At 42.3% G+C, this 25,501-nt stretch overlaps 1 protein-coding gene across 1 annotated transcript in view; it reads right to left on the reverse strand.

Annotated features, from left to right (window-relative positions):
• The window catches only part of FAM171A1 (family with sequence similarity 171 member A1), a 124,561-nt gene extending 99,264 nt beyond the window's left edge, over positions 1-25,297 (reverse strand). The window contains exon 1 of the mRNA XM_045007683.1: positions 25,030-25,297. Coding sequence (XP_044863618.1) covers positions 25,030-25,123 — 94 coding nt within the window. The 5' untranslated portion in view covers positions 25,124-25,297. The remainder of the gene's footprint in view (positions 1-25,029) is intronic.
• Positions 25,298-25,501: the final 204 nt, after the last annotated feature.

Consider the following 25,501-nt stretch of genomic DNA (forward strand, 5'->3'; position numbering starts at 1 on the left):
GTTCATGTGTCCTGCAGAAATTAGTCTAAAATTTTCTGACAAACATACTTGAGGGAAAATACCCCACTGTAAAAGGTGAGCTTTTTCAGCAACAAGGTAATTGCCACAATGGTGCATGGAAGGTATCCTAAAGTATCATAGTATGTAGGAAGCAATTGCCTTGGAGACAGCAGGGAGAGTAGCAGGCTTATCTATGTAGAAAGGAGAAAATTTTCTGGTTCCCAAAGACTTGAACTTTTTCCTAGAGACTTGTGCGCTGATGGGAGAACAGATCTAGGATTTGGGGCATGACTTTTCTAAGGAAGCCAAAGTTCTCTGTTAGAAACACCTTGTCTAGTTCTTACATTGGGGAACAAGCTTACATCTTTGTGGGAGCATTTCCTCTCTTACTTAAAGCTCTGGGCAGGAAGCAGCAATAGACTGTCCCATGCTGAACATGGGAACATGGATAACAGTCTGATGCCTCGCCACAGCAAGCGCTTTCTAATGGACTACAGCCCATGTTTGAAGCTGGCTGGAATGTGTCAGTGCTGCACGCTGGTGGTATAGGCTCTTTTTGTCTTATATTTTTCATTACTTATATTTGGTGTTTGCATTTCTGTGAGAAGCTTCACTGTAAAAAAAGAAAGAGCTCTGCAGACTCTCTTGCTGCAGACAATGTTCTCCCTAGTTTCCAGGTACATCTCAGCTGGTCAGGGGGCTCCCTGACCAAACTAGAGCACCTCAAAGGAAGCTGTAGCCCCTCCCATGAGGCACATCAGGCATTGTAGGACTTGTAGAGAAGACTAATGACATCTGGGATACCAGTGAGCCCACCTGGGATACCAGTGAGCCCACCTGTTCCATCAGCCCCTTTACCCTGTCTTGCTGAGCCAGGCTCTTAAGCCGCCTCTAGCACACACACACAGGCAGGGACACAGGCTGCAGAAAGACACAGACACCGAGATCAACTCTGGGAAAACTCATCTTAAGGGATTTGCCCCAGCACTCAGGTGCACATTGCCTTTAGGAAATAAACCCAAAATAATACTGTCTTGCGCTGTATAGAAAGATCTGCACAGTGCAAGCTCATAAAAATTCACCCTTTCCCTCAATGTGAAGAGAGATGCACAGCTTCCCAGATATGGATCGCACAAATTTAGTTTAATAATAAACAAAAACAAGTTTATTGACTATAAAAGGTAGATTTTAAGTGATAAGGGATAGCAAACAACAAAGCAAATAAAACAAAACACATACTAAGCTTAAGATCTTAAAGAAGAAACTGGTTACAAAATATAATTTCTCATCTTAAATGTTGACTTAGGGAGGATGCAGAGTTTCTGTAGCTTAGAGTTTCAGTTATTTCTCTTTATAGACTAGACTCCTCTGTCTCAGACTGGACTCAGCCCTTGCCTTTGTCTCTTCAGGTGTTTTTCGCAGTCTTTCTTCTTGGGTGGGAAGGCAGTGGGGAAAGAGTCCAGATCAACCCCCTCCCCAGACTTAAAAAGATTTACCTAAGGCGGGAATCCTTTGTTTGATCTCCACTCTAGGGGGATGGGGCAGTACCAGCAGTGTCCAAGGTGACATTAGGTGCATCAGGTGACATTATCATCTGACCTTACAGATGATACAGCTACGTCCCAGACGCCTCTCAGGAAGGAGAGAGATTAGTATCTTCAGAGTTCTATTTTCCTTCTTAAATGGGTCATTCAGGAGGATTGCCTACTGTCTGGTGGGCAATTCCTCCCCAAGTGTACACACAGTTGAAATTGTTACATGGCCAATAGTCCTAACTTTAGATACAGAAATGATACATGCATACCGATTGGATAATCACATTCAGTAAATCATAACCTTTCCAATGATAATGACATGAGTCATCTTGCATAAAGTATATCTTAGTTATGTCATATTCATATCATAACCATATTTCTAAGAAGAATGATGTTACACCCCATACACCAACTACCTGAAATAATTCCCATTTAAAGTCTTCACATCTGGTAGATGCATTTCCCACCTTCTGCTGGGCAGGCAAAAGGCATATCAGCTCCTCAGGGTATTCAGTATCTCAGCTTCTCCTCTGGCATTGCCCTATTGACTCTCCTTGCAAAGCTGGGACAAGTAGGAGAAGCTAGGAGACAGAGCTCCATGAACGGCTACGAGACTGTAGCTTTTCCATTTCCTAGTGTAGGCAAATATATGTTATAGCACAGGGGTGGGCAAACTTTTTGGCCCGAGGGTCACATCGGGGTTGCGCAACTGTATGGAGGGCCGGGTAGGGAAGGCTGTGCCTCCCCAAACAGCCTGGCCCTCACCCTCTATCTGCCCCCTCCCACTTCCCACCCCTTGACTTCCCCCCTCAGTACCCCCGACCCATCCAACCCCCCTGCTCCTTGTCCCCTGACCGCCCCCCCCCAGGACTCCCACCCCCTATCCAACCGCCCTCTTCTCCTTGTCCCCTGACCACCCTCCACCCCTAACTGCCCCCCTGGGATCCCATCCCCTTACCCAACCTCCCCGCCACTCCCTGTCCCGACTGCCCTCCTGACCCCTATCCACATCCCCACCCCCTGACAGGCCCCCCTGAGACTCCCACTCCTAACCCTCCCTGTTCCCCATCCCCTGACCGCCCCCCCCAAACCTCCGCCCCATCCAACTGCCCCCTCCTCCCTGACTGCCCCCCAGGATCCTCTGCCCCCTTACCAGCAGCAGGAGCTCAGAGCCGCAACACCCGGCCAGAGCCAGCTGCGTTCCCCATGCTGCCCAGCAGGAGCGGTGGGCCAGAGCTCAGCCCGCACAGCTGCCCGGCTGCAGGGGAGGAAGGACAGCGGGGGAGGGGCCAGGGACTAGGCTTCCCGGCTGGGAGCTCAGAGGCCGGACAGGACGGTCCCGTGGGCTGGACGTAGTCCACAGGCCAGTTTGCCCATGTCTGTTATAGCAGCACAGGAAGGGTTTGATCAGCTAGGGTCAAAAGACAGACACTGTGCTTAATTTTATTGAGCTAGTCTCAGGACTCAAATTCAAACTCATGTGAGTGCGGACTGCAGCAATGGCCCCTTAATATGTGCATAGATTGAACAAAATGACAAACATCTTGCCTACTGCTACATATCTAAGTTTACCGTACTTGGCTCTACATATAGATAGTAAGTTGATAAAAAACAGGTTTTATAGGTCTCTCCCATCATTTCTGCAGTTACACATTAATCGTTTTTGAGGCCAGAAGGGACCATTATGATCATAGTCTGACCTCCTGTACAGCACAGGCCAAATAATTTCACCTCATTCAAATTTCCTCCCTCCCAATCCACAAGTTCCAACTGCAGCCATATGTACCTGGCAATTCACTCAGAAAATTAAGTGTGACCACAATTATACACACAGAAAATGAAAAATAAAAAAGGTACTTGTTTTAAATCTAGCTTGTAAATATTTGCTTTCCAAGTTCTATAGTTAACAATCGTCTTGCTCTGGTTCCAAGGGAAAGAATAAGCAGCAGCCTGCACCATTAAACCACAGAACTGGAAAAAACTAATCCAAGAAATCAAGTGCAGGCTATTGCTAGTGCCTACAATAACTTTCAGTATGTCAAAAATGCACATTGCTAGCAAGGAAAACTAAAGTTTATGTAAGTCACAAAAACTTGAGACTTGTACTGAAAGTTATAAAAATGTTCCAAGGACTACAACGGACTCCCACGGAAATAATTCTACAAAATCAACCAAAAGTCACAAACTGCAAATGTTTTTGCATAGGACCTGTATATTTTTTTTAATTAAATGTCTGGCTTTTTATTAAAAACATCAACATCTGTTCAAGCTTGGCACAAGACAAAGACCCACAATACTAGCTAGTTTTTCACCATTTCAATCATTCTTAACACTTCAGTCAATCAAGCAACAAATTAATTTTAAAAAGCCCAACTTTATTTGGCCTTTTTAGCATTTTGTGGTGTAGTCTAAAATATTTAAACAAAATTCAGGCCAACACTGTTCTTCCTCACCCATGACATGAAATAAGGCCAGAATAGCAGCTGACTCTTTGCAGCTGTTACTTTGAACTCCTTTGCTTTTGTCATTCTATGGTGTATGCAGGAGTCCTACATCCTTGCATTTTTTTTTTAAACTCCCAAGCAGAAGAATGCCACAGCATGATCACTCTGCATAAGTATAATAGTCAGGACATGGGACAAAGGAGAACTTCATTCTTTGAACCATTCAACAGCAGAAAATTATGGTGTAGCTCCTTATGGTGGAGCTGACAGAAACCCAACAGGCAGACAGAGAAATCAGAGTTAAAAGAACGTGTAGAGTTGGGCATGACCTATAAGGAAGTGACATAAGGTTGAACACAGAAATAAGATTTCCTAGAGGGAGAAAATATGTGGAAAGAAGAGCCAAGAACAAAGCCTAGAGAGACGGTGAAAGGGACAAAAGGAACAAAGTGGCTAGGACAACACTGCATACAATGATGAAAAAAAGGAGCAGTTAGAGAGGTGGGACTCAAGTGCTTGAGACACCAGCTTCTTGTGAGAGGAGCATAAGGAGCAATGAGCGATTGATATACTGAAAGCCAGCCATGCTGAAATCAGAGTATGAAGAGAGGGAATCAGAGGCAAGGAGGTCAGCATTAGAATAACTGTAGGGCAGACTTTGTGCTGTGAAGGTCACTCTAAATATATTTTTAAATAAGAGATTGCGTTGGGAGAGGTGATGAGATAGTTTTCTCCAAAACCTTGCTGGAAAAAACAACCCAAGATTAAAAAACATAAGTATATCGTGGTTAACAAGCAAGATGAATCTAGTGAGAATTAATGTGATATCCTGAACTCTGTCCCAGAGAAAACTATTCTCTCTCTGAGGATCTTCCTCATGCCATCCAGAAGCTGGCATCAATATGACTATATCCATCCTCCCAGTAAAGTGGATAGGACACCCTTTAGAATCCAAGAGTGCCCCTGTTTACCTCAATAGAGAGGTGTATGTTAAACAACTTACAATACTGCCCTCTCTTACCATGTCTATAACCTTAATACTCTGCTTCTAAAAGTCCATCACTCCCACTCCCAGTCCTGCTGCAAGAGTGCATGAATAGCAATCTACCCTGGGTCTCCTGCTTGGCAGTACGTAACACTGACTCACACCAGTCTTGAGCAAGTTACCCTTATTATTAAATATAGATATTAGCAAGCGTGAATGAACCGACTGTGAGTGGTAGATTTATTCCCCGCTTTTCTCTTTCCTGATTGGAACAAACATCTAGTAGCAGGAAGACATCCATGTCTCACTATGTCCTTCTCTCTCATTCAGGTCTACAGGGCAGGTCTACACTGTGGGGGGAAAGTCGATCTAAACTACACAATTTGAGTTACGTTAGTAGCGCAATGCAAATCGACTTAGCTTACATCTACTTACTGCGGGGCCCACACTATGCTATGTCGACAGGAGATGCTCTCCCATCACCTCCCCGTATGCTTCTCGTTTCGGTGGAGTACTGGAGTCATGGGAGAGTGATCGGCTAGACCTGCTACTAAATCAACCCCCTATGGATCAATTGCCACTGGTAAGTGAAGACAAGCCCTCAGTTTAGCTTTGCCTACTACTTGTCATTTCCATGGGATCTCATCCCCCTCCTTTCCCTTCCTTTTGTTATTCCACTTAACCAACCATTCTGTGTGATTTTTCTACCCCAGAGCTTTCCACTTTTGTTGTTTCTCCTCACCACCACACTGCTGCCGCTTAGCACCCTGTTCATGAAGCGAAGTGAAATGTACAAGATTCTTGCACTACACAGCTAAGGAATTTTGTTCATTTCTCTCTGCTATTAACACAGAGCAGAACCACCAGCCAATGTCTAGCACCGTGGAGCCACGGTCTGTGATTGGGGCCTCTAGGCACTACTGCAATACAATAATAATAATAAAGCAGAAAAATAAAAGTGCTGATACACTATATAGTCCAACACCTGCCTACCTCAAGCACTGAGAGCACAAAATTGTGCATTTGTTCTTACAGCACTTAGCCAGTGTGGAACAATTAAGTTTTGTTTATTTTAAAATTCTGTACAAAGACAACAGAAAGCCTCACTCTTATTTCTTTATGTGGATCTGAACGATACCAGAAATAAACCTGGGCCTATAGTCACTTTAAAAAAAAACTGAGGTTGTGACAAATGTGAACTGCAAAGAAGAAACAGAAGTGTAGTTACCTGCTACTTGGTTTTCTGAATCTCACCAGATCAATCCAGGATTGATGGGTTGTCGTTCATCTTCTAAACAGCAACCAGAACTCATGTCAAAGTGTGACTTCCCATGAGCTCAGGATCCCAAAGCCAATACCACAGTGGCTCTTAACGATGGGAGGTCACCAAGTGAAAGGTACACTGCCAAGAAAAGTTTTCTACAGCAACCAAGTTTCCATTAAAAAAAGTTTCTATTCCTTCTAGTTATGTAAATAAAATAGCTACGGTCTTGTATTCTGACATACTTCTGTGTGCACTAAAGAAGGCAGTCTCGATGTCTTATCCCACTTATCAGGGGCGGCTCTATGTTTTTTGCCGCCCCAGGCACAGCACTCAGGCAGCCTCTGGCAGCGTTTCTGCAGGTGATCTGCTGATCCCGCGCACCTTCAGTTTACCCGCCGCCGAATTGCCACCGAAGTTGCGGGACCGGCGGACCTCCCGCAGGAACACCGCCGAATCCGCGTGACCAGCACGCCACCCTCCCGGCTTGCTGCCCCTGCCACTTATTAGTTGGTCATGGTCTCCCTTAGGAGAGTAGCAATTATACAAGTCCTTCTCAACCCTTTTCACTTCAGCTGAAGGTTGAGAGTAAGGAAGAAAAAGAATGATTAAGACAAAGCACTGATGGGAGAAAGTGACCAGAGCTGATGACACAGAAGGAGTTATATTACCTCGCCCACCAATCTCTCTTACCTCTTGTAAGTGGGTGTTGGCTGGCTTGGCCATGCTCCATGTTTTAAGTGGGCTACAAGGACATGCTGGAAAGAAGTATGCTCAGGGGGCCAAAAATCAGCCTTAAATCTGCATGACTGGGTGAGGCTATTGCTTAAGAGCCTAGCTGTTCTGCCAAGGCCAGAGTTGAGCAGAAATGTTAACCCCATTTATACCTAGAGCCTACTGCAATAGCCTATGAGAGGAGTCTTTTCTGTCCAAATATCAGAGGCAGAAGATTCAGCCAGAATAGGCATATTTAAAAGATTTCTGACTTGGGGTTTCTGTAGCTTTCTGCAAAACAAACCAAACAAGACCTGGGGGGTCACAGTGGGATTCTACCAGAAGGCACCAAACAGAACATATTAGAAATTGGAGGTTTATGCTGACAAAGACAAGATGAAGAGCAGCCCATTAGTTTCAGACTGGTGTCGTGAAAGTGCAGACATACTTAAACACTTAGGACCCAATTCTGCCACCCTTACTGACTCTGAACAGCAGCTTAATGTGCAAATAGGCTTATTGATTTCCAATAGCATTACTTGCAGAGTAAGGTATTATTCTATGTGGATAAAGGTGACTAAATATGGTCTTAAAGCAGCATTCTTTTCTTACAAGGCATTGTAGCTTTTAATTGACATCTTACATCTATGTAACAATAATAGTGTACATGTAATATAATCTTGGAAATGTGAATTTCCTTTTTTCATTGCAATGCATATGCACTAGATCAGATGATATTTAGTAGAAAGCAAAACTGACTTCCAAATTGGAAACAATGCTAATGAATCTCATTTATTTCTATGATCGTGTATTTGCTTTAAAACCATGTTCATTTTCAGGGTAACATTATTAGCTCCTGAATCATGCTGATTTTAGCACAGATGTAATACATTGAATGCCAGTTTCTCTTCATTGGTAAATTAAAAATAAATATAAATGTTGATGTTTTAAAATAAAGAAAATTATGGATTTTTGTAAATTGCCAAAGACATTAATACAAATAAAAGGCTGTAACCTGTTAATTACAGGTGAAGGTGTCAACTGCCATCAGGTATGACACATTTATAAAACAAAGAACAATCTAACACATATACACACACACACACAAACAGCCAGCTACACAATGATGCATGTTTGGTTACAAGATTTAAACCAAATTCTGAGAAAGTTGGAAATGTATAAGGAGTCCTAATAATAGTCTTCAAATAGCATGCAAACTGCAGAAATACAAGACAAGAAGCCAGTGATACTTAATTTTCACAATAGACCACCACAGATTACTAAAAAAAGTACACATACTCTTGCAGTTAACTCACATGCCTTGTATACAGGACCAAATGATTTATTTCCAATATATTGCCAAAGTTTGAAAAGAAAAAAAAAGTTTCCAAGCCAAAACTTCTTTCACAAGGCAACTGACTGGCAAAACATAAAGAGGCCAGATCCTAGTGTTACTAGAACAGCTGGATGAGTGTGAAGACAGAATTTGACCCAAGATATCTATTTGAAGTATCAAGGACAAGGAATTTAATGGAATAATGGTCATGATCATCATCAAAATAAATACACTAGTATAAACTGTACACAGTACTGAAAAGCATACTATGGAAGCACCCTCAAAAATTAAGGTAAAAATGATAGACAGTATATCACAGGAGCAAAACTCCGATAACAGCTGGACACATCCAAAATACTCCTACAGAGCATGCAAGTTTATGAATTGTATGTTTGTGTAGTTTTTGTTTGTGCTTTCACCCAAACCAACCTTTCAACTCTTCACGTTCATTATGAAAGTGATAGATAAGATCCTAGATCTGACACTTTAAACATTCTTGTATTTCTTTAGGAAAGTTAATCCAGAAGCTTGATTATTAACTCAATTAAAGTCAATCATTAAAATGAGTCTACTGCAAGAAGCTCCCCACTCACGCGATTAACTCAAAATTAATCGCGATTAATCACACTTATAACAATAGAATACCAATTGAAATTAAATATTTTGGATGTTTTTCTACATTTTCAATACTGATTTCAATTACAACACAGAGTACAAAGTGCACAGTGCTCACTTTATATTATTTTTATTACAAACATATACACTGTAAAAACGATAAAAGAAATAGTATTTTTCAATTCACCTCATACAAGTACTGAAGAGCAATCCCTTTATCATGAAAGTGTAACTTACAAATGCAGATTTTTTTTGGTTATATAACTGCACTCAAAAACAAAATAGCGTAAACGTTTAGAGCCTAGAAGTCCACTCAGTCCTACTTCTTATTCTGTCAGTCGCTAAGACAAACAAGTTTGTTTTCATTGACAGGAGATAATGCTACCTGCTTCTTATTTACAATATCACCTGAAAGTGAGACCTGGCATTTGCATGGCACTTTCGTAGCCGGCGTTGCAAGGTATTTACATGCCAGATATGCTAAACATTTGTATGCCCCTTCATGCTTCAGCCACCATCCCAGAGGACATGCTTCCATGCTGATGATGCTCATTAAAAAAATTACATCAATTAAATTTGTGACTATACTCTTTGGGGGGGGGAGAACTGTTTGTCTCCTGCTCTGTTCTACCCACATTCTGCGTATATTTCATGTTATAGCAGTCTCAGATGATGACTCAGCACATGTTCATTTTAAGAACACTTTCACAGCAGATTTGACAAAACACAAAGAAGGTACTGATGTGAGATTTCTAAAAATAGCTACAGAACTCAACCCAAGATTTAAGAATCTGAAGTGCCATCCAAAATCTAACAGGGACGAGGTGTAGAGCATGCTTGTAGAAGTCTTAAAAGAGCAACACTCCAATGCGGAAACTACAGAATTCGAACCACCAAAAAAGAAAACCAACCTTTTGTTGGTGGCATCTGACTCAGATGATGAAAATGAACATGCATCAGTCCACGCTGTTAGCAAGCAGAACCCAGCATCAGAATGGAAGCATGTCCTCCAGAATGGTGGCTGAAGCATGAGGGACGTATCTCCTGCAAATTGTAACCAACCTTGTTTGTCTGAGTGACTGGCTGACCAAGAAGTAGGTCTGAATGGACTTGTAGGCGCTAAAGTTCTACATTGTTTTATTTTTGAATGCAGTTTTTTTGTATATAATTCTACATTTGTAAGTTCAACTTTTGTGATAAAGAGATTGCATCACAGTACTTGTATAAGTATCAGAGGGGTAGCCGTGTTAGTCTGGTTCTGTAGAAGCAGCAAAGAATCCTGTGGCACCTTATAGACTAACAGACGTTTTGCAGCATGAGCTTTCGTGGGTGAATACCCACTTCTTCGGATGCAAGCAGACTGCTTGCATCCGAAGAAGTGGGTATTCACCCACGAAAGCTCATGCTGCAAAACGTCTGTTAGTCTATAAGGTGCCACAGGATTCTTTAGTACTTGTATGAGGTGAACTGAAATTTTTTTTTGCTTTTTACAATGAAAATATTTGTAATAAAAAATAATCATACTGAGCACTGTACACCTTGTATTCTGTGTTGCAATTGAAATTAATGTATTTGAAAATGTAGTAAACATCCAAAAATATTTAAAATAAATGGTATTCTATTGTTGTTTAATAGTGCGATTAATCGCTATTCATTTTTTTAATCATGCGGTTAATTTTTTTAAATCGCTTGACAGCTCTATTTTTTCTTCATTCTGCTAGGCCTGTCTACACTCACCCTAGATGTGAACATGTAGTGTGAAAGTTGGAGACAGACTGATGGCAGGTTTAAAAAAAATGTATTATTCAAAACATGAGCCTAAGGTTAGCTCAATCTGTACGGTTTTAAATTTTCCCCCTTTTACATGTTGTATGACCTCAGATAACATTCCCTTTTGGTACAGAAATGCAACTCATGAAATCTAATTATTCTGTACAGTTATATTCACAACCATGTACCCCGGACTTAAACAAAACAAAAACAAACCCTAAAAAAACAATTTTACTCCAAGGGTACCGATTACTAACATTATGCATGAGTTCAGACAACTACAGTGATAGCTATTAAAGTCAACATTTACCTATTGTTACCTCACACTGCTATGTGAAACAATAGTTATTTCCTATAGTATTTCTGTTCTTGAAACTGTGGGCAAGGATTGACTCTCTAATGGTAACCAACATAATGTGATCTGAACAAGTGATTTTACCCGCAATGCTGCTTAAAACATAACAGAGCCTAATGTTTGTGTACACAATACATATTTGTAATCTGCAGGTTCCGACAAATTTTATTTTTGAAAATCTGTCTCTCTCCCCATAAACCTAGATAAAGTCAATATTATATGCCTGCCTATGAGATCACCTCTCAAATAAAATAAATAAATAAGCAAGCAAGCTTCTTAGCCTGGAACCTACCCAAAATGTTATTTCCTACGTAAGAAAATGGGAAGGCTTTTATGCCAGGATACCATCTTTCTGCCAGATTTTTTTTTTAAGCTACATATGCAAATTCACAAACCAAACTTTTATCTATCTTCGTGTCAAAACAATAGTAAATACTTCTTTTGTAAACAGAAACACTAATGTTCAGAGACAGTCTGACAATTTCAGACTCCAGGCTTGATCTGCCTATGCTATAACATCAAGGTGACAGTTGCCTGTTTTCAACCTGTCTGGCAAGCTAGATCAGATTGCGGAAGTACAGCCTTCTATCTCCTACCAGCTGAACATTCTGGCTGCAGCCCTGTCTTCCATCCTTTGTCCATCTGCCCACCCAAGCATGCAGTATATAAAACTAAGGCAAATGGTAAGAGGAAAAGAGTGCCCATTAGCCATGAAAATAACTGTATAGTGGGTACTTCAAGAGCATCCTTGGAAGTAACTGACAGCTGCATCTAAGCAATGCCACTAAACAGGCTCCTGGTTATTAAATGAATAACGGCAGAGAGGAAAGATGATCTTGAGGTTAATGCACAGGACTGGATCAGGTGATCTGGTTCAACTCCCAAGTCTGCCCCACATTGTGTGCGTTACTTTGGGCATGTCACATTACCTCTGTGCCTTAGTTTCTCATGTGTAAAATGGGAGTCATAGTACTTTCCATCTTGTCTAATTAAAGTGCAAGTTCTTCAGGGGAGTGACTGTTTCTTACTATGTGAACACCGACGTGCAAACACAACAGGACTTGTTCTTACCTAGGGCTTCTACCTATTATTAGAATAATATTAATAAATAGTAACCAACTGTGAAACAACATGAAATCAGAAATCTAGGGCTGTAAGGGACCTCAAGAGGTCATCTAGTCAAGTGGTTCTCAACCTTTTTGGGCTCAGGACACATTTGTAAATGTTTGTAGCCTATTGCGACCCAGTAAATAGTCTGAGGACAGAGATGTAACTAGGTATTTTAGCACCATATTTCTTTGTAACAGGCAGCCCGGAGGGCTGGAAAGCCTAGGAGTTCAAGCATGTGGCTTTCACCCCTGTGCTTGGTTGCAAGGCCTCAATTTTTAAGGCGTGGGGCAGGTAGACGGACCCAGGCCCTCCTTCTGCACTGGGTCCCAGCCCAGGGCCCTGTGTTTGTCAGACCGTAAACAGGGATCACCCTCCTGGCCAAGAGTCTAAATCAGGGATGGATTAAGGTTATGAGGGGCCTAAGGCTAATAGGCGGGAAGGGCCTGGAGTATGAATTACAAATACATAAATATGTATGTAGATATTAATTTATGTAAAAAACAACAAGTTTATTTGAAGAATTGAGTGTAGTGAGAGTAGAATAATTTCCCCCCCGTAACTTTAGCTGTGGCAAAGTCATGAATGATGTCATTGTAATTCAAAGACCTAACCATTTCATTCTCAATGCTCAAGAGGGACAAAGCACAGATGCTCTTGAGTTATGATGGATTGGAGGACAGTTTTGACCCTTGTTAGAAGAAAGAAGGAATGTTCTCCACTACAGTTAGTGATCTTAGTGACAAATACAGCCGTAATGCAATTTCAATATTTGGGAAACATTCTATCGCTTTGGATTCAGTGGTAACTTGGTACATCCAAATAGATTTGCTTTCATCATCTTTTCTCTCTCTCTGTCTGAGAGTGATGTAAATTCAACAAATTGAAGAAATTCTTTAGTTAAATGTACTGGGAGATCTTCTGGGTACTTCTGACATGTTTGATACTGTCATTGACTTTGGAACTTGAAATGTTAGGCGAAAAATTTGTCAGTACACTAAAGGTTTTGTCAATATTTTCGTAAGTCTCGATCCAATGATCTAATGAACTCTTCAGTTTGTCGATGATTGTGATGAAAATATTAACTGTTGAAGGCCTCCTTGTCATGGAATGAGTGGGCAGCTGCATTGTCGCATGTCTTCTGTCTTTTGTGTCATTTGGCTGACTTATATGCATGGTTAGCAGTCCTATCAGACCCCTGAATTGCATACTCATCAAAACTATCCAGCATTTGTTGAAGAACAGTTCCAAGACTCCTCATTAGGTTTACAGCAGTGGAAAGGTCAATTTGAGTACTTTGCAAGCTTAGACTGCACGTAAGCTGGATTTGTCTGAATGGCTGAAGTATATCATTCCAGACTTCATACAAAATAGCAGTTTCCAAAGTGCGCATTGCATCACTCAGGATCTTTGCATCTTTTCATGTTGCTGATTTTTGAGATTCATCATCCTTGATGCTCTCTAGTGCTTCAAGGATGTTGGGGTATCCCAGAACAACTGCATTCACAGCTTAAATATTGGCACTCCACCATGTCCCTGGAAGTGATTTGGGCACTGGGCATTCCTTTGGTAGTGAATCTCTAAGAATCATCCAACGACTGGTTGATGCAGAGAAAAAAAACCTGTACAATTCTTGGACAAATCCAAAAAAGAAACTGCTTCAACACAACAATCCATGGCAGACTGGCCAACAAGGTTGAGTGAGGGTGCAGAATCTGGTATGTAATCAACCAAAGCATTGCAATCTTATCTTTGCTGCATCCCTGAATATTTGCTACTCATATTACTTGTATTGTCATAGCTTTGACCACAACAAAGGCTGATGTCAATCTCATTTTTGGTGAGGAAATCGAGTAGGTATGAGGCAAGTTTCTCCCCTGTGTGGTCGGTGATGTTTATGAAAGTCGTGAAATGCTCAACTAGTCCACTGGGTAGCACATAATGCAAGATGACAGTCAGCTAATCTACACGTGACACATCTGGTGTTGAGTCGGACACTGAAAAATATCATCTACAATGGCTGATAGTGCCTTCTTTACCAGCAGTGCAATGGATTCATCACAAATAGTCTTTGATAGATATGATGTACGGCCTTTTCCACGATCTGCATGTTTATTGATGTGCTGAGCAAAGAAAGGGTTAAACATAGCGATTAGCTCTAGAACACCATAGTAATTGCCATTGTGTTTCGATCCAACAGTCTCATTTGAGCCACGGAAAGGCAGACCATGCTCAGCAAGTAAAACTATGGTTTCAACTACGTGTCTGAGAACATTCTTTCAATAAACATGAGCTTCCAAAAACTAGTTTTCCATGGGGGTATCAATTCTGCCACTAACTTTCTTTCGGGCATGGTAGCTGCTAACTGACAATGTATGCTGCTCACTCATTGTATGATTGGTAATGTATGCAGTATTCTTCCAATCACTGAAGCCTTCACAGAACATTGCCCACTTTTTGGTATCAGAAAACAGGCAGCAATAAAAACAGTACAACTCGCTTGCCAATCTGTTTGTTAGGCTTCACATATTCAAACACTGATTTGGTCAGATAACTATTCTGATTGGTGTACTCTCGCTTTGTCAATGAAAAGTCAGCATCTAGATTCTGGAATTTCTGTGGGTCCTACTCCGTTCAATATGCAATAAGATCTTGAGAAGTCATGTTCCACTCGCCTGGATCATTGGAGAAGGATATTTTTGTATTACTATCACTGGGAGATATCAGAGGAGTGGGGTGAGACTTCAGGTAGAGAAGTCACAGGAGGCTGCTCCTTTTCCTCAGGCACAGGCACAGTAGGTTCACTTGGGCTGGTATTCAGACTTCCCCACCACTAGACTTAGTAGAAGGAAAAAATGTTAGGAGAGAAGGAGTACCTTTCAGCACTACATCTTGTCTTTTCTGTCTTTCTTTGGCCTCCTTCAATTTCTACCATCCTCCTTTCTTCGACATGGTTTCTATTGTCCAATGTGGGCCTACTGTACACAAAGTTCAATATTGCTTAGGCCCACAAACACTTACTTAACCCACACAGACAAAATCATAACCACTATAAATTGAGTTCATAATCTTGATGGATTCATTTGTACAAAGCAATATCTAATGAGACAGAAAAATTCCGATGGCCCCACTATCGTTGCTCAGCTTCTACTTCAATATGGAATAGAGGGCCTACAGTAGGGCCTAAAAATTAGGGCCTAAACATGGGAGGGCCTAAGGCTATAGTCTTATAGGCTATAGCCTATGCATTAATCCGGCCCTGGTCTAAATCCATTGCCGTGGGCCACTTCCTACCAGTGTCTGTTCAGTTTGGGGCGCGGCCCCTCTAATCGATTTAGTTGGACAGCTTGCTTCCAGTAGGGTCCTCTCATGGGTATTGAGCAGTGCCTCACCATAGTCCTGGACTCCTTCAGGCAGGGCAGCTGTAAGTTTTGGTGAGGCCGAGCCCCACAATGTCCCTGGACTTCATCCATTCAGTCGCTCACAGTGCCAGAGGTTCCTAGGTGTCCTCCACAGTCTCCCGTGGCTGGGGAGACAGTGCTTCCTTCCATTTAGCTGCCTTGGCAGGCAAGTTAGTGATCCTTCCCCTCAGTTACAGAGGCAGCTAGCTCCTTCCCCTTTGCCAGACAGCTCCAGTTTGAGCCTAGCTCTCTCCTTTTCTTCTACCTCCACACCTGGCATTAGGTACAGGTATAAGATGGGAGGAGGGAACAGTTTAGCTGGGCCCAAAGGATTTCCTCATTTATCTCAGGCCCATACCACCCATGGTATAGCAAAGGCTCCCCATTCCTCTCCGTAACTTCTCAAGGACCTGTGCTGCCATGACCTATCCCCACCTTTGCTTGGCTCACTCCCCCAACTCTCCCCTACACAGAGGAATTTCCAAAGGCGTACAGTAGTTCACTCAAGTGTGTTCATTAACTTACTCATGAAAATACTCACTAGCTTCCCAAGGAATGCTGCCACTACGTATGGCCCTCTAAAAACTCAGAAAACCTGACTGTGCAGAAGTGCAAGTGCGTGATGTCACATTGCCTTCACCCCCGCTCCACTAACAGACTGTGTCCTCAAAAAAGCAAGTTTTCTGCTCCTAACATCCCTTGCATGTGAAATATGAGAAAAAATGATATGGCCCAAGCCCTCTTTCTCAAAGCAAGTTATAGAATAGTCATACAATTTAATAGTGTTATAATGCAAAACTGTTTTACTACAGGACTAATTACACATCACATCTAACAAGTGACATTTCTAGACAAAACCAATATCCTTACTCCAGAGAGATCACAATCAAACAACAATTTAAGAAAGTAGCACATGGATGTTACTGAGAGTAAACTGCAGGGAGCAAGTGGCTTTTCAGATGTGACTTGCAGGGGGAGGTCCTTATCTAGCCTCTATTCTATAAAAGTTAATTGCTTTCCAAGTGATCTTTAATACTTCAAATCCTCTTCACTCAATGTCTGATTTGTTACTTTAAAAAATAAAAAGTTATATATTCCAATTCTGGCTAATGGCCTGGAGCAAAAAGTAGAGGCTGGGATTCAACCCGTTCGAAGCTTTAGTGCTTAAAGCTACACTCAGTTTAAAGCAAGTATATTTTATTCTTTTTATCTTGATCCCAAACAATAGTATTTACTTTGAATAAGTCAACTACAGTAACTGCCACTAAAAAGTCAATGTTTGTCTATAGTGGTATCCTAAAGAAAGGAACAACACATTCTCTTGCACACCACTGTGTGAGAGCTAACTTTTGATGGAAATTAGCGTAGCATGATGGGTGATATTTCAAAAAGGTACAAATGCAGTTAGGCACCCACTGACTTTGTGGGAACTGGGTACCTAACTGCCATTCACACTTTTGAAAAAAAAAACTCCCTCAATGTGAAGAGCTACATTTTGCAATCCTTCATATTGCTTAATGCAATTTCTGTTCCACCAGCTCTTTTTCTCACCTATTTGGGGATCCTGCAAATCACAGAGAATAGGAGACACTGAACCCAGATGCTCACCCAAAACAAAACAAAAGCTCTTGTATGAAAACAGCTGGGTATTAAGTATCAGAGGGGTAGCCGTGTTAGTCTGGTTCTGTAGAAGCAGCAAAGAATCCTGTGGCACCTTATAGACTAACAGACGTTTTGCAGCATGAGCTTTGGTGGGTGAATACCCACTTCTTCGGATGCAAGCTGGGTATTAACAGTGAAGTGGCAGCAGCAAGTATGCCACATTACTTCACAGTGGCTTCCATCAGTATTACCACAAATAGCTTTTAAAGCTGGTGTAGGATTTGTCCAGGATAGCGTGCCACTCAGTAGTTTCATAACTTGCCAGGGGAATAATTTACAGTAGAGCAAAAGAGAAATTGCCACAGCAATCTTGAGTTTGTGCCACCCCTTTTCCCTGAACGCAGTGTGAAGAATAAAATTTAAAAAAAAAAGAGTTTTTTCTACTGTTTAGCTGTGTTTACTTTCCATTGTCTGTCTCACAGCCTGCAGCACCACTGGTGTCCCCAGAGATCCTGAACCCATTTATTTTCCAGGCAGTACTTGCCTGCCTCAAGCAACACTAGTGCACCCTAGAAAGTGTTGCTTATGTCAGTCAACAGGAGTAGCACTCAGAGCCTTATTGAGGAATATATTCTGGTGCAGTAGTTAATACTATGCTGCTCAGTATTGCCCTTCTGATTCTTTCTCCATTTTCTTCTTCAAAATGGATCATTTCCTTTAAACATTTCTGGAGATTTTGGAGACACAGGGAAGACGACTAAGAAGTTGTCTACACAACAATTTAATTAAATTGGCAGAATAAGCAATCTCCTAGGGTGGATGCAGTTGTACCAGCATAAAGGAGTGAATACCAGTATAACTACCCTCATTAATCCTGAGAAGCCCAAATAGCTCCACAAATCCCTGCCTTGTTTCACCAAGCCTTTCTTTACTTTTATGTATAAATGAACAAGGAGCCATTAGACGTGCAGACAGTTTCATAGAAAACAAAAAAAAAGTTATCCTTCTGGTTTAGGCTCTTTGGCAATGTAGCGTACCCTAATGAATTGCAGCCTGAGCAGCAGAAAGTCTTCACATCTTTGACCCTTCATAGTTTTATTTTATGTATGTTATTCAGGATATCCAGCTTCACAAAGACAGGGCCAGACTGCAATACCATGTTAGTAAAACCTGACTAGGACTATAGTTGCATAACAAACTACTTGATGCAAAACAAATATACAAATTGTTAAGTGTCTGGCATCCTCATTAACAAGTTATTTTGCCTAACATTCAACAGTTTGTCACACAACTATCCTTAGTTCTGCTATCTCGGATATGGGTGTAAATTGGAAGGGCTGGGCAAAACTGTTGATCCAAGGAAGTTTTGTATATAAAAGTTACCTTTATTCATTGTCGTTTTTCTATGGCCAAGAAAGTATTCAAATCATCATTTGATAAATACTTGTTGCAATTTTAATATATACATTTACCTATTAAATCTGAAACAAAAGAGGTCCATGTTCTATTATGTGCAGACAATGTTTCAATTTACTTTAATCAAGAGGGAGCCATCACTGTCTACATAACTCAGGGAGAGTTCACTTTTGCTTTTAGCAAAGGACAATTTCTGCTCCACACCACAACCCCTTACTTTTACATCTGGGTGTATATCTATTCTGTGCAGTTAGACTGGGCTATTACAAGTTTCTGACCCAGGTTTAGAGGTGCTTTAAGCCTGGCCCAGTCAACTGATTTTGTGCATGTGAGAGAGAGAAAAACACAGGCTCCGTTTTAATGTGGGCTGGAACTAGGGTTGCCAATTTTGGTTGACTGTATTCCTGGAGGTTTCATCACACGACATAATCTTCAGTTAACGATTAACCTTTAATTCCTGGAGACTCCACGACAATTGTGGGCAGGGCTTGGCTGTGGGAATGCTCAGCCCCCACCCCGGTTATAAAGAGGTTGGACTCCTTTGTATGGTTTAAGCAACAACAGAAGGTATAATGGTAACCACAGCTAACTATTATTCATGTCAGTACATTACTAATGTCAAACTCATTATTATATACAGGTATACCCTTAAAACGCTGCACCCGCTGCTATAGTGCTTCAGTGAAGAAGCAATGCTGATGGGAGGGCTTCTCCCACTGGCATAGCTGCCACCTCCTGGGGAGGTGGAGTACCTATGTCGATGGAAGAATTCTCCTATCAGCCTAGTGCTGTCTACTTGGGGTTTAGGTTAGTTTAACTGCATTGCTCAGGAGCATGGATTTTTCACGTCCCTGAGTGACCAAGTTATACTGGCCTAATTTCCTAGAGCAGACCTTGCAATAGTAAAACCTCTCTCTTCCCTTGATGCACAGGTGCCTACTCTCATTGATGCCTAAAAAAACATGAGTAGGCATTATTCGTTGAAGCTCATTATTCATTGAGGCGCGAGGCTCCTTGAAGTTTCACAAGAAGTCCTGCATATTTCAGTTTTGCAACAAACATGATCAGCACAAGCCTCTCTCCAATACACATGCTAGAGCTGCTTTTACTGGGAACCTATCAAATAAACAAAGTGTTCTCTTGTAAGTTAGATGCTGTTCAAAGCTGTCCATTTAGCCAGCAACTGGCAAAGAAGGCAGTCCTTTGTCCCACAAATTCCAAGACCCATGTTCTAGTCTCACCCCTTAGGGTGCATCCCAACAGGGTTTTGGGGGCAGGGAATTTAAGCTATGTGTTGGTTAGTGGCAGTTAACACTGCCAGTCTTAGTATGGACAAGACAGTTTGTAGTTTTCACGTGTTAGCAGGTTGAAGTACACACTGGAGGCAAGCCTAGGATTTACTTTGGCCTGTGTGAAAACTGCAACTGCCTTGTCCACACTAGGATTTTACCATATGTTAGCTAACACTAATTTTTAAAAAATAAAAAAATAAAGCTACACATTTGGGCCTTGGAGTAATTCAGGACTTTATCTGGATAACATGTGAGTACCCTTACTTACACTGATTGTCTCAACTAAGGTAAACGTTTGTGTTTGAAGGATCCTAGTAATTAGTAGCTCATTAAGTAGATAGGGTGCAAATGTGGAGGTCAAAATCTGCATTCCAAAAAGTGTTAGTGTCCTTAGTTTCACTTCTAACCCCCTAACAATACCAATTGTCTAGGTTAAAACTGACAGCTTGAGGAAATGGCTCACCAAAAAACAGAAAAGAAAAAAACCCACCCAATAAAAACAAGAATTCAGGGTTTCTCAGTTGCTTTTACCATATTCTTCAGAGTAATCACCTTCATAAAATATCAAAGCCCTTATGGTTGTGAAATTAGCTTTCACAGTGTGAATTAATGTAATGTTGTCTGAGTCTGAAGCCAGTCAGTTAAAAAACAAACAATAGCACCAAAAAGTGTCAGATTTCCCCACCACCACCATTTATCCAAGCAAGGTGATACCATGAAGGCTAATTTAAATCCCAACTATTAACCCTTTCCTTACTATATGCTTTTTTTAGCTAAAAAATTTGTCTCGCACCAACAGACATAGGTCCAGTAAAAGATATTACCTCAACCCCACCACCTTGTCTGTCTACCTTTCCTTACTGCCATACTAGAAACATCCAACTAATAATCATGGCGGGGTAAGGAGGGGAAGATACTTAGCACACATCCTGCGACTCCCTCCATTAACGGGAAGCAATTCCAATAAGGTTGCAGATTTTGAAGAGGTTAAGCACTGTAGTGAAATATTCTGAACAAATGAGATGTTCACTACTACCCTAAAACTTATAAATGGCATTTACAGTGTCACATAAAAACATGCTGGACTCCTGCAGCGCAACGAGAGATTGTCTGGAATATCTCTAAAATGTGATCCTCGAGCAGCCATGGCATCTCATCTTAAAAAACCTAGTATTTCAGAATGGTCCCACATTGTTCAAATAGAATACACCAACTAGAAAAATAAAAAATTCCTGCAGAAATTAAATAGATTTTGCTAAAAGTCTCCACAGATTTGTACTGCTCTTCCTGTAATGCTTAAATGAATTACTACTGAGAAACCTGGCAAGCCTCCCAAACTTGGAAGACATTGGTTCACATGATCAGATGTTGCCCTGTGTTTTATTTAGATTCAACACAGTTTCCAGTGCAAATACAGCCAAAGTACTTTGGTTTTAATTTATGACACTGGCTTATGTTAGTATTGTTTCAACACATGTTCAAATATAAGAAGAGCTGATGATTATAGTTTTATTTAAAATCTGAAATTAAGTCCTAATTTGAAATATTGATTCGATTTTAAGCAGTAGAGTTCAGAGAGGGTGAAAACTTATAATCCTACTAATTCTTAAAATGTATCTACATGAGTTCACAATGACTTCATCTGCAGGGATAACAAGCCTCAACATTCATAGAATAAACAAAACTAGGGTCTGTGCAGATTTTGCTATATACTCCAGAAGTTAGGGGATTTATTTTTCTTAAAATATGTTCTAATCTTTGCTGCTTTTTCTAATCCTTGTGGTTCAGAAGCACATCTTCAGAGGCAACACTGCATCCATCCATTTACATGCTGAGCCAGACATACTGAAACAACTCAAGTGTCAATGTCACCCAATCTTTTTAATGGGGTGTGAATGAAGAAGCTTAATTATCAGTACCTTTCATATTCATAAAATTGCAGAATCAGCCTGGCTGATCAGAATTTGAACTTGGTGCTATTCAAATTTGGGGCTAGAGCTGGTGCCAGGGGAGGAAGAAAAATATCAAATCATGGGATTTTTTTGGAGCTGTATTCTCTCTTCTCTTCCTTAACAAAAGTGTCAACTACAACCCCACATTCATATGGCGCAAAGTTCAAATTCCACTTAGCCAGTCTGATTCTAAGGATATAGACGAATCTAATCAAGCCTCACCTAGTCCAACCCTGTCAGTGAGGACTATTCTCTCGAGTTTTCTAGTGTTTTGTCCAGTTATAATTTAAATACTGCAGTTGATGGGATATCCACCATTTCTCTTTAAAAAAAGTCATTCCACTGTCTAGTTGTATCTCACTGTCAATATTTTTCTTGCTTCCCCTCCTGGACTTTACATTCTCTTCACCAACGTGATCCAATCCACTCTGTGGTCCTCTCTAATCCTTCCCAAATCCATTTGCGTCCCTCTTCCCAGACCAACCTCATGCTTCATCCACACAAGAGTTACAACACGGACAACTGCAAAAATTTCTAAACCCTGACCCCAGTGTGCCTCAACCTTGACCTAGAAGTACCAACACAATTGCTGAAGAGGGGGGTACTTCAGTCTTGATAACCATTCAAACACTTGCCTTTAATTTTGAGTCTACCAACAAGGGGTCCCAATTAGTACCAACTGCAATGGTTATTTTGGTGATTTAGCTATCTGTCCACTAAACTTGACTATGACCACAAATTCATAAGCTTCCAAAAAAAACTTGTGGTCACTACCGACCTGAGCTAAATACGATGCTTTTTAATACTAAAATGAACCTCCACATGTCTATCTTCCAAAGCATATAGATAGCTTAGAATAGAGGGGGAAACTGAGAAACAGCAGTGAAAGCCTAGAAAGCGGTCTACTGTACATCAGTAAACCTCAGATGTTCTAATATTGAAGACAGAATTTGATCATTTTATTCACCATACATCAATATTCTCTGCTCACTCAAGAATGACATATCCACAAGCAATAAAAAGGTCAAACTATCAAGTTTAAAGACAGTCCTTAGTATAGATACTGTATAATGGCCAACTCCCTGTCTTTCCCCATGATTTACATAAAAATAAACTTAATAAATCAGTTATATTGTTGCTGCAGACATTAGTTTTTCCTGTTTCTAAGTTAGAAAGAGCTGCCTCTAAAAAGAGCTGACAGTGAAAGAGGAAGGGGGGAAAAAAGATAGTCGAACTGCACTGTAATTTCACCAACATATCAAGTAAATAGTCTCCATATCACAATACTGATTATATACCAAGATAAAAATCAAATTCTGTTGTCAAACGTTACCTTCAAAGGATGTGTATATTTTGTTGACATATTTGTGAACTAATTCAGTATAAATCCTGTTTGCAAGTGCCCCAAACACAACATTTAGAAGAATAGTTGATTTGAAATAAGAAATCTCAAGTTTCAAAGTCAAATCCTCTACCCCTTTTCCAATCTTGTTAAAAAAAGATCTTGTATTGCACAGTAGGTTTTACCACAAGATACCCAAATTTTGATCACCTGGTATCAGAGCACAGGACTATAGTTTGCATTTTATTGGATGTTGTAGAAATAATGATTGGTAATCAAAGAACAAAAGAATTTATTAAAACAGAATGACCTCTAAGAACCTAAATGTCATTTTTATTGTTTGTATATAAAAAAGGCCACTTAGAGGCTACTGACCCTTAAAGAAATACAAAAGAGGGTAGAGAAGGTGGGAGGAAATAGAGTATAGTTGTATCCCTGATGTATGGCATTTCCACCCTGGTTGTTATGGAAAGATATAATTAACCTGTTCTCCTGAAGGCTAAACTGGGGGAGGGGAGGAGGGGGAATAAATAAATAAAAACCTCTTCCACATGAAATGACATTTGATACTTAGCTGTTTCACAAGGTTAACTAATAGGCAAATACTAACCAGTTTGCAACTATATTCTCTCATAGCAAACTATTTACCATCAGCAAACTACATTTTCTGCTGTTTAACATATATATGAGCTCCCGGAAACCTAGAGGTATTACATGACCCCTTTCTGAGCTACGCAGAATGAAGCCTTGAGAGAAATAGAACACTACTGCAACAATAAAGGGTAGAAATGCAGTGTGGAAGCATGACTAATCTGGGATCGAGTATCTCCCACCTACAGTATCTCCTTGGCAGTGTCACATTTTTACAGTGCAGGCACATTTTGCTGATGAAACCACATCACCTGAGGGAAGTAACTAAAGGATTACTGTAGAGCCATCCTACTCAGCTAGAAAGGGCTCAAATCAAGTGAAAAGGACCACAAAGTTGATTTAGATGCTAAAACAGTTGCTCACTGAGGTCCATTCTTTGCTTTGAAGGGGTTAGTATTGGTTCTAAGGTCAACGATTATATTGCTACGAAATCAGCTGGGGGAAAGGTGTGACAGTCATTTAAAGCAGATTTTTCCTGATTTAAAATAGAACTCTCCCCACCCCCAACAGAAGTGCCACATGCATTACTAGCAAGGGGCACGCTGCTTGCATGGCATGCAGTAAGGATGGGGGGTCGGACTGGCCACCTCTCCAAACAAAAGGGCCAGACGAAGAGACAGGCTGGTCAGCAACAACAAGCCAGCAGTGCGCGCCCCACGCGGAATACAGCCAGGAAGAGACAGGAAACTTTTGGGGGCTGCTCCAGGGCCTCCCGCCTGGGCCACGGAACAGGACCCTAACCCAGGGTCAACGCAGCCGACCGCACGCGGGGCTTGCCAGGGGGTGCAATGAGTCCCCGGCCAGACGTGCAGGGAGAGGGGAAGGCACCAAGCGGGACCTGCAGAGACTGGGAGGGAGGCTGCACGGTAACCAGCGCCAAGCGGTACCTGCAACAGCGGGGGAGGGGGCACAACACAACCCGCCCCAAGCGGGACTCGCCAAGGGAGGCGAGCGAGGTTCTACGAAGCCGCCCATCACCGCTGCGTCGGGGGGGGCTCAGCAGCCAGCAGCAGGCAGGACCTGCCGGGGGGGGGAGCAGGCAAGGAGAGCAGGCGGGCCTGGCCAGCAGCCCCTGCCCTTAACAAAAGCCCCAGGAGCGGGGCCGGGGGCGGCGGCCCCAGCGCAGAGAGGGGGAGCGGGGCTCCGGCCGCGCCTGCCCGGGCAGCGCCCCCAACTTCGCCGCCGCCAGCACAATGCGGCCCCGCGGAGACCCTCCCCCGGCGGCACAAGGCGCGCCCGGCCCGCACCCACCTCGAGCGGCACCGGGCGCCCCCAGGGTTTTGGTCACCGCCTTCCACACGTTGCAGCCCAGCAGGCAGAGGAGAAGCGCCGCCGACCTGCTCATTTCCACCCGCCGCCGCCGCAGCCGCCGCCGCCGGGAGGGAGGAAGGGAATCGCCGCTGCCCGGAGGAGGCGGAGAAAGCGCCGCATCAGGGGCTGGCCCGCTCCGCGCCTCCCTCCATGTTGCCTTTCGCTGCGGCGGAGGCTGCCGTCCCCCCTGCTCTCCCCTGCCGCATCCTGGCCCCGCCGCTGCGTCCCCGCGGCCGGCGCCTTGCAAAGCGGGGGGAGGGCGGCAGCGGGGCGCTGCTTATTTATTTATTTGTGTGCGGGGTCCCCACAGGCTGAGGCAGCCGGGCTGTTTAACCCTTTCTGCCCCGCTTCAGCAGCAGCGCAGAGCCGGGAGGGGGCTCCACCTGCCGGCCAGCCAGCCCGCGGCCGCCAG

This window comes from Mauremys mutica, chromosome 2 (assembly GCF_020497125.1).
Source record: "Mauremys mutica isolate MM-2020 ecotype Southern chromosome 2, ASM2049712v1, whole genome shotgun sequence".
Classification (NCBI taxonomy): Eukaryota; Metazoa; Chordata; order Testudines; family Geoemydidae; genus Mauremys; species Mauremys mutica.